The 9,503-nt window shown below is 48.3% G+C and overlaps 1 protein-coding gene across 1 annotated transcript in view; it reads left to right on the forward strand.

Annotated features, from left to right (window-relative positions):
- Positions 1 to 1,282: 1,282 nt before the first annotated feature.
- LOC120830145 (solute carrier family 12 member 2-like) overlaps positions 1,283 to 9,503 on the forward strand; it is a 13,710-nt gene continuing 5,489 nt past the window's right edge. Inside the window, exons 1-14 of the mRNA XM_040194636.2 lie at positions 1,283 to 1,853; positions 3,186 to 3,311; positions 3,419 to 3,494; positions 3,742 to 3,837; positions 4,327 to 4,466; positions 4,561 to 4,671; positions 4,947 to 5,055; positions 5,141 to 5,268; positions 5,529 to 5,613; positions 5,814 to 5,962; positions 8,094 to 8,201; positions 8,525 to 8,648; positions 8,738 to 8,839; positions 9,429 to 9,503. The exon at positions 9,429 to 9,503 is cut by the window's right edge and continues 81 nt beyond it. Coding sequence (XP_040050570.2) covers positions 1,431 to 1,853; positions 3,186 to 3,311; positions 3,419 to 3,494; positions 3,742 to 3,837; positions 4,327 to 4,466; positions 4,561 to 4,671; positions 4,947 to 5,055; positions 5,141 to 5,268; positions 5,529 to 5,613; positions 5,814 to 5,962; positions 8,094 to 8,201; positions 8,525 to 8,648; positions 8,738 to 8,839; positions 9,429 to 9,503 — 1,852 coding nt within the window. The 5' untranslated portion in view covers positions 1,283 to 1,430. The remainder of the gene's footprint in view (positions 1,854 to 3,185; positions 3,312 to 3,418; positions 3,495 to 3,741; positions 3,838 to 4,326; positions 4,467 to 4,560; positions 4,672 to 4,946; positions 5,056 to 5,140; positions 5,269 to 5,528; positions 5,614 to 5,813; positions 5,963 to 8,093; positions 8,202 to 8,524; positions 8,649 to 8,737; positions 8,840 to 9,428) is intronic.

Below are 9,503 nucleotides of genomic sequence, written 5' to 3' on the forward strand. Positions count from 1 at the left end.
AGACATTTGATCAATTGAAGCAGTGAAACGTGGAACATCCAGAAGTTTATTAAGCAACAAATAAACCAACTGAACTTTACCAAGAACACGACATGCAGCGGTTTGCCAGATGTTCTCAGCATCGTTCATGTCAACAGCACCTTTAGAAAGAAATTTTTTTTGGGGGGGGGGGCGTTTTAGGGGTCAAAAACATTAAATCAAATGTTCAATCTGCATGAAAAACTTTTGTTGTCGTTGTATTCATTTCACAATTCAACCAAAACAAACTTACAAACAACTCGTATTTATTCTTCAGTGTTTGGCTTCAGCATCAAGCAATTTGTCAGAGAAAGCAACTGTTGTTTCCTTTGCAAACGATGTTGGACACACACACACGCACACGCACACACACGCACACACACGCACACACGCACACACACGCAGACGCACACACACACACGCGCGCGCACTTCGCCTCTCTGCGAGCCTCTGTGTGAGTGTCTCTGTGCGTCACCAGCAGTGATGACAAATGTCTTTGTTTCATGATGCAACCACTCTCTCACACACACACACACACACACACACACACACACACACACACACACACACACACACACACACACACGTTAAGTGGTTTAATGTCTATATTTCTTATGGTTTTATGTACTCTCGGTTGCAATTCCTGCAGCCTTTTGAAAAGGTATTTTGTGGTTCCCATCAGTCCGAGCATGCGCAGTAGGTGGACGGTATGAGCCCTTTCAGCTTGACGTCATCTGAACGTTGCAAGGTAAATGATCTGTCTCTCTCCCATCTGAACGAGGGCCCTCTGCGTCTCTCCCTCTCTCGATGCGCCAGGACGCGTGCCAAAGTTTGGTGCGTAACGGACACCGATCCATCATGTATTCTCCCTCCTCCTCCTCCTCCTCCTCCTCCTCCTCCTCCTCCTCCACTCCCGCAGTGTTGCCGGCATGCTGGGATGTCTCGAGAGTCCAGAGGAAGGGGGAGAGAGCGAGAGGAGAGATGACAATACACCGTTTGAGTCAACATCTGAGGGGACGACCCGCTCGCCAACTCGTGGATGGATGGAGAGATGGACACATAGAAGAAGGGGTCGGGGGAGGAGGGGAGGAGGGGGGGGGGGGGGGGGGGCACAGTGAATGAGAGTCAGAGACTCAGTGTCCTTTACGCACATTACGCACAGATGGTTGGCCGTGCGTCCTGACTAAATTGAGTTTTGAGTATAATTCACGTACCTGAATGTTTCATTTGGACTCCTGCCCGGTGGCCTCTTCTTCATCCCGTTGCTTGGTCCTAGATGCTTCAGGTCTGGTGACCTCTTTCCTCGTCGGGTCTCCTTGGCACTAAATGCTGCGGCGCTGCTGTCCGCGGAGCAGGTGTTTGTTTCTCGGTAACCGTTAGTCTCCCGGTGACTCTCCCCGTGGTTCGCGGCCATGTCGGGACAGAAACCGTCCCTGAAGAGCGGCGGCTCCCCGCAGAGCCGCTTCCAGGTGGACGTGGTGACGGAAGCGTCCTCCGCCGACGGATGCAAGCCGCCCGAGGAGGCCAGAGGCCGGTCCCGCGTGGTGGGCTTCCTGGATGCCGGAGCGCTGGGCAGCGCGATGGACATCGGCCTCCCGCCGGACGTCTCCTACGACCCGGACGCGGCGAGGAGCGACTCGGTCAGCCTGCACTCGACGGGCACGGGTCACACGCACGTCTCCGACAGCCACTCCAACACCTACTACATGCGCACGTTCGGACACAACACCATCGACGCCGTGCCCAACATCGACTTCTACCGGCACACCGCCGCGACCCTCGGGGAGAAGCTCACCCGACCGTCGCTGTCGGAGCTGCACGACGAACTCGATAAAGTAAAAATTCATTGTTCGTGTTCCAATATGAGTTATTTGTCCCACTCTGATACTCCTCTAGTTTGTTCACTCCTGATGTATTCATTAAAACACGGAAGGAATAGTAATTCGTAGTTTTTCTGAATCATAGAATGATGAAAAGAACAAAATCTGTAAAAAATCTTTGACTCTAATGTGTCAACAATATCGAACAAGACAATTAAACGTGAATTTATCCAATTGTCACATTTAATTTCTAAAATGGAACATTTTGATCATAAGATAATAAGTGTTTTAGAATAATATTTCAGAAAACTCGTCTTTGCCAGTAAAAGTTCTGTATTCAACATGAAGTTAGTTTTATTCGTGAGGGTCTAACATCTTACTCTTTATAGTAAGATATATTCTTAGAATTAATATTCCTATAATTGAAAAAACAGATGTAAGATTATAATAATAAGCACGTCTAACTAAACTGGCTTCAAGTTAATTGATTTTAAAGAATGCCGGGTAATTAGAAACAAAACCACTTCCACCTCAGAGACTGTGAGTGGGCTCAGTGACATCACTGGAGGCATGACCCCAACGCACGCACACACACACACACACACACACACACAATGCTGCCTCTCATCACCCTCGTCACGCTCCCACTCCTCAGATAGGTAGCCGTGACACAGGCGGCTTTGTACGTCGTCACAGCAGGACTCGGTTATTCCAAATAGCACAGAGTGAACACAGAGTGTACATGTGACATGAGTGTGTGTGTGATCTGTGCTTGGGTCTGAGGAAGCGCTAACGTGGGTTATTGATGCAGTGCAGGTACTAAGTAGGCCGGTGATGGTGCGTCACGACTCACCTGTGGATTTGAAGTGAGGTTCAAGTGCTGAATTAGATTTTCTATTTGAGGAGAACAATGAGAAGAAACCAGCAGAGAAGAAACAGTGAACAGTATAAACACCCAAACTGATCCAAAGTAAACTCATGAATCATCAGCCTGACCTGGAAACAAGGTTTCACTTTAAATGTATGTATTTAATTCATAATTCAGCAGCCAAAGCCGAACATGTGACTGATAATAATGAAATAAAATCAACCCCTTTTATTCTTCAGAACAAACAGGAAATCACAAATGCGGTCGAATAAAACGTTTTCCAGGAATGTCGTCCCATCAGAAACATCCCAGACAAAGACAATAAAGTGATAACGATAAAAAGCAAAAACCTCAAAGAAGAAGAAAAGTCCCTTAAAAAAAGGATTAACGGATGAATAAATGGTTTCAGCTTTCAGTGAATTTTCTCCCCATCTTTTTCTTGCCCCTTGTTTCCCCGCTGGACTCTGATTGGCTGACAGGATCCGTTTGAGGACGGTCTGGCCAATGGAGAGGAGCCCTCGGTGGCGGAGGAGGCGGCGGCGGCGCTGAGGGCCAAGGAGGCGAAGGGAGGAACCATCAAGTTCGGCTGGGTCAAAGGAGTCTTGGTGAGTGTTCAAGAGCATTTAGTTATTGATCATATTGAGGGACACACGGGGTTAATGTGTGTGTGTGTGTGTGTGTGTGTGTGTGTGTGTGTGTCTGTTTGTTGCAGATCCGCTGCATGCTGAACATCTGGGGCGTGATGCTCTTCATCAGAATGTCCTGGATCGTTGGACAGGCTGGAATCGGTGGGTGCAAATAGGACACCATCACTTTAGAAATCTCCTCTTAGAGCTTTTATTCCTCTACTATATTATTTTGTACCTAAAGTACCTACATGGTTAAAGCCCCTCAATATTTCTACCCATAAAGAGACCAAAACCACCAAGCGATCTACTAAGGAGTATAAATACCTTAAGAGGACACAAATGAAAGTTCCCACGTGGCTCGATGTCTTCTGTTTGGTTTTTGATTTGTTTTTGTTCCCCATCGCAGGACTGACCATCGCCATCATCCTGATGGCCACCGTGGTCACCACCATCACGGGTCTGTCCACCTCCGCCATAGCGACCAACGGCTTCGTACGGGGAGGTGAGACCGCCATCGCAAACAAGCTTTTATTTTGAAAGGGCATTTGCTAACGTGGTTAGTTATAAGTTGCGTTTAGGTATCAAACTACTTGGTTCGAATCAACACAACATCCTTGTTTAGCCTAAAATAACCAAAGTTCTTTAGGTTACAGATGTACATCATAAGTCAGCATTTGCTTTGGGCTTCAGTCGGGACAACAGAGGTCTCCTGGGTGAGACTCCTGTGTTTGACCATGTGACTTATGTAAGCTATGATCGGAAACATCTTTGTCAAAGTCAGAGAGAGAAACTTCAGAACTGATGTCTGGGAACGTAGACTTTAGCAGCTGAAACAACTCGGAGGAACAAGATATGTTTTGACCGACTTGATCGACTTTCAGGCGATATCACACCTTCAGATGTCTATCGTGACCCAGCTCACACGTTTAGACCATTAGACACACAGGCTTGGTCAGCAGTCCCGCTGACCACCGATATCCCCGCTGTGAAGGCGGAGCCTACTACCTGATCTCCAGAAGCCTGGGGCCGGAGTTCGGAGGCTCCATTGGCCTCATCTTCGCCTTCGCCAACGCCGTGGCCGTGGCCATGTACGTCGTGGGCTTCGCGGAGACGGTCGTGGAGATGCTCAGCGTGAGAAAGACTTTTGGTGCCGACGCTCCGTCCCGTCTGTCGGGGGCCGATTCTGACTCTGATCTGGTCCGCGCTGTGGTTTGTGTGTCCGCAGGACGTCGACGCTCTGATGACCGACGAGCTGAACGACATTCGCATCGTTGGGACGCTGACCGTCATCCTGCTGCTGGGAATCTCTGTGGCCGGGATGGAGTGGGAAGCCAAGGTAGACCCGCAGCAAACCACCTACGATGCTCTTCATATTCTAGTTTATGACGTGCAGAAAGAACGACCTTGCTTGTCAGCCCCAGCTGTATGTTTAGTGGCTTGTTTAGCTAATTCCTTAATGTTAGCATGCTAACAAGCTAAACCAACACGCCAAACATTCCCAATCAGGACCCTAATCAATCATGCTAAAGTAAATCAAACACATCCGCTGATGTCCCTGCTTGTAATGGCATCATTTGACTAAAGCCTTCCTCCACATCTCCGTCCCACTAGGCTCAGATTGTCCTTCTGGTGATCCTGCTGGCGGCCATCGCCAACTACTTCATAGGAAGCTTCATCTCCACCGAGAGCAAAGAGCCCAAAGGCTTCTTCGGCTACCAATGTCGGTCTTCCCTCCAGAGGTTTTATCCAAGCCGGTTGGCTTTGACTTTGAATTGAGATCTTGAATTGGTTCTCTCCTCCTGTAGCCGCCATCTTTTTGGAGAACCTTGGTCCAGACTTCAGGGACGAGGAGACCTTCTTCTCCATGTTTGCCATTTTCTTTCCCGCGGCCACGGGGATCCTCGCCGGGGCCAACATCTCCGGAGACCTCACGGTGAGCTTCACAAGGGAAGATTCAGCAACTCAATTAGCAATTTATCGCCACAATTTAGTTCAGAAACAGATTTTGTGAGACTTCTGTAGTGGAAAGTCCGTTTCCTGTATCCCGATCAATCCGACCTTGAGTAGTCTGTCAGTGGGACGCGACGGAGCTGCATCCTTCAGATTCAGCTTGACCTTTTGTCTGTTACCAAGTCGTTCCGCTGGAGGCTCGCGGCTTGTTTCAGTGAACTTGCGTCTCCTGGCTTTCGTTAGGATCCTCAGTCAGCGATCCCTAAAGGTACGCTGCTGGCTATCCTCATCACAGGAATCACCTACGTGGCCATCACCATCTCCGCAGGTACACTTCTATTACCATCACACATTCACTTCTGTCGGCCTTCCTTTCATTATTAGATCTTTGTAGCTCTTCTTCAAATGATGAACACAAATATCTGGTGAACACAATGAGATGTACACGAGGTCCAGTATGTCAAACTGAATGAACAAAATGAAACAGATCAGCTGTGTATGGTTCTAAATGGTTGCCCCCCCCCTCAGGCTCCTGCATCGTCCGGGACGCCACTGGCGACCACAACGACACGGTGAGCGACACGGTGAACTGCACCGACGCCGCCTGCACGCTGGGCTACGACTTCTCCATCTGCAAGGAGGGCGGCTGCCAGTACGGGCTGATCAACGACTTCCAGGTGAGCGGCCGATGGAGCAGGTGGAGCAGAGAGGCTAACGTAGCTCAAGCTAACCTAGCATGTCTATGCTTTATGTACTTTGGACATAACAGAGGAAGTTCCTGCTCGCAGTCCAGTAAATATCCATGTCCATGTGTGTCACGTGATGGTGGTGGTTGTGCCTCATGGAAGAACCTTCCTGGTTTTCACTCACGAGACCTGCAGCGTTTCTGCGGCTCCTTCCTCTGCATGTTGTCACGATGCCCGCACTGCGCGTGGGTGCGTGTGTGTGTGTGTGTGGGGTCGACGTGGCGGAGGGGTAGAGAAGGTGCGCTAGGAACCACAAGGTTGAAGGTCCGAGCCCCGGCTTCCCCGTGTCCCTGAGCAAGACACCTGACCCCTGATTGCTAATTGGGTTATAAATGCAATGTGAGTCGCTTTGGATAAAAGCGTCAGCTAAACGACATGTCGTGCGTGTGCGTGCGTGCGTGTGTGTGTGTGTGTGTGTGTGTGTGCTGTTCAGAGACAAAGTGCAGCAGTGATAATAGTGTCTTTTGTTTTGTGTCACAAGGTTCTTGCTGGTTGGAGCCAGAGCTGAATGAGAGCATTGAATACATCCACCTACACACTCTCTCTCTCACACACACACACACGTTCTCACACACACAGTGACACTGATATTGCTGACGTTGTCTGCTGTCACAGACAGAAGCACTCGCTCTTTTCTCATGATTTAAGTTCTTTGTTGAGTTTTTACTAAAGAGCAGAACACATGTAACATGTGTGTGTTTCTCTTCCTCTCACGTGCTGACAGACGTCACATGACGTTGGTAGGGCTTCAGTCATGCACGCACTTCATGTTTGTCAACATTATGTTATGATATAAATTATGTGGTACTGGTGTTTTATTTATATATATATATATATATATTCACATGATATAACTAATATTCTGACATGTTTTGACCGAATGTAAAAGTTCTAAGAAAATATACACTATTATTAGGCTTTATGACTCATGTAAACGTCCACGCTTGTTACATACTTTTGGTGTCCTTTCAAAATAAAAGGTTAATAATTAGTTCACCTATTTTCTACGTCACAGAACAACTTTGTGAGGTTTTGTAAGATTGTTGTTGGTGTTTAAGCAAATACGAGCGCTGTTAGTGAAGTTAAATAATTCAACTTTGACCTGTGTGTGCGTGTGTGCATGTGCATGTATGTGTGTGTGTGTGTGTGTGCATGTATGTGTGTGTGTGCGTGTGTGTGTGTGTGCATGTGCATGTATGTGTGTGTGCATGGATGTGTGTGTGTGTGTGTGTGTGTGTGTGTGCGTGCATGTATGTGTGCGTGCATGTATGTGTGTGTGTATGTATGTGCATGTGTGTGTGTGTGTGTGTGCATGTATGTGTGTGTGTGTGTGTGCATGTATGTGTGTATGTATGTGCATGTGTGTGTGTGTGTGTGCATGTATGTGTGCATGTATGTGTGTGTGTGTGTGTGTGCATGTATGTGTGTGCGTGCGTGTGCATGTGTGTGTGTGTGTGTATGTGTGCATGTATGTGTGTATGTATGTGCATGTGTGTGTGTGTGTGTGCATGTATGTGTGCATGTATGTGTGTGTGTGTGTGTGTGTGTGTGTGTGTGTGTGTGCATGTATGTGTGTGCGTGCGTGTGCATGTGTGTGTGTGTGTGTGCATGTATGTGTGCATGTATGTGTGTGTGTGTGTGTGTGTGTGTGTGTGCATGTATGTGTGCGTGTATGTGTGTGTGTGTGTGTGTGTGTGTGTGTGTGTGTGCATGTATGTGTGCATGTATGTGTGTGTGTGTGTGTGCATGTATGTGCGTGCGTGTGCATGTGTGTGTGTGTGCATGTATGTGTGCATGTATGTGTGTGTGTGTGTGTGTGCATGTATGTGTGTGCGTGCGTGTGCATGTGTGTGTGTGTGCATGTATGTGTGCATGTATGTGTGTGTGTGTGTGTGTGTGTGTGTGCATGTATGTGTGTGTGTGTGTGTGTGTGTGTGTGCATGTATGTGTGTATGTATGTGCATGTGTGTGTGTGTGTGCATGTGTGTGTGCATGTGTGTGTGTGTGTGTGTGTGCATGTATGTGTGTATGTATGTGCATGTGTGTGTGTGTGTGTGTCCAGGTGTTGGGTCTGGTGTCGGGTTTCGGGCCCCTGATCTCCGCGGGGATCTTCTCCGCCACGCTGTCGTCGGCTCTGGCCTCGCTGGTCAGCGCGCCCAAAGTCTTCCAGGTTGGAAAAGAAATCTTCTTTGATATATGGAGATAAACCGACATTAACATGAATTGAACACCAGCGGTATCATTAAATACTGGCTGGCTGAAGGTCAAAGGGCTGAAAGGGAACTGAGGAGAGTTTGCGGCTCATTTCGGCCGTGTGCTTGTTTGATAAATGTCACATAAATTAGGATAGATGACGACACTTTGCACCTTTGGTAAAAAATGAAACCATTAAAGACCCTTTGCACTCGTCACAGGAGATGAAACCAGGAATTCATTCTTCGCTTCATGATGTTGAATCAGTGACTGGATGAGTGACGTCTGCTGTGCTCGCAGGCTCTCTGTAAGGACAACATCTACCCCGGCCTGGGCGTGTTTGCAAAGGGTTACGGGAAGAACAACGAGCCTCTCCGGGGCTACGTCCTGACCTTCTGCATCGGCCTGGCCTTCATCCTCATCGGTACGCGCCGCCGCTCAGTCGTGACTCTTTGAACCGCCGCCGCGTGGGCGGAGCTTCCTGAACGCCCCTCTCTCTCTCTCTCTCTCCAGCCGAGCTGAACATCATCGCTCCGATCATCTCCAACTTCTTCCTGGCCTCGTACGCTCTGATCAACTTCTCCGTCTTCCACGCCTCCTTGGCCAACTCTCCAGGTGCAAAACACGGCGTCTGTTTGCTAGTTAAAGTAGAGACATTCCTCTAATATCCCCTTTCCGTTCACTCGCAGCCGACATGTCGAGATTAACAGGCAATAACAGACTTGTTCCACCGTGTCGTGTGCACCACCTCTTCAGGTCAGCCTAACCTTCACGTCATGAACTCCAACAACCTGTTACTCAGAAAGGCTCTGGGAATAATGGCGGAGTCATTAGTGTGGATGGGAAAGGGGTAAATGATTCAGTCCCTCCCCTTTCTATTGGACTGCCGCCATTGTTGTTGATTACTGAGAGGTCGGTTTCAGCATTCGGGTGTTCTGGGTCCTCTTCCTGCAGCCGGAGCTGCTCCTGAACCATGAAGAGGAGCCAAATAAGTACATCATTTATAGGTCAATGTGGCCATTTTTATTGAGTTACTTACTAACCGAAGGGACGGACAACTTGCGATCTTACATTAAATAAATAAAAAACACTTAAAATGAAAGATAGTAACACAAAGGATACAATTGTAGAAACAGAAGATCTGACACTGAGATCGAGTTTTCTAAGATGTCATTTCCACTAAAGGTGTCGCTCATTTTGTCAGGGTGGCGTCCCAGCTTCAAGTACTTCAACAAGTGGGTGTCCCTCGCCGGGGCGATCCTGTGCTGCGTGGTGATGT

The sequence above is a fragment of the Gasterosteus aculeatus genome, chromosome 13, assembly GCF_964276395.1.
Source record: "Gasterosteus aculeatus chromosome 13, fGasAcu3.hap1.1, whole genome shotgun sequence".
In the NCBI taxonomy this organism is placed as follows: Eukaryota; Metazoa; Chordata; class Actinopteri; order Perciformes; family Gasterosteidae; genus Gasterosteus; species Gasterosteus aculeatus.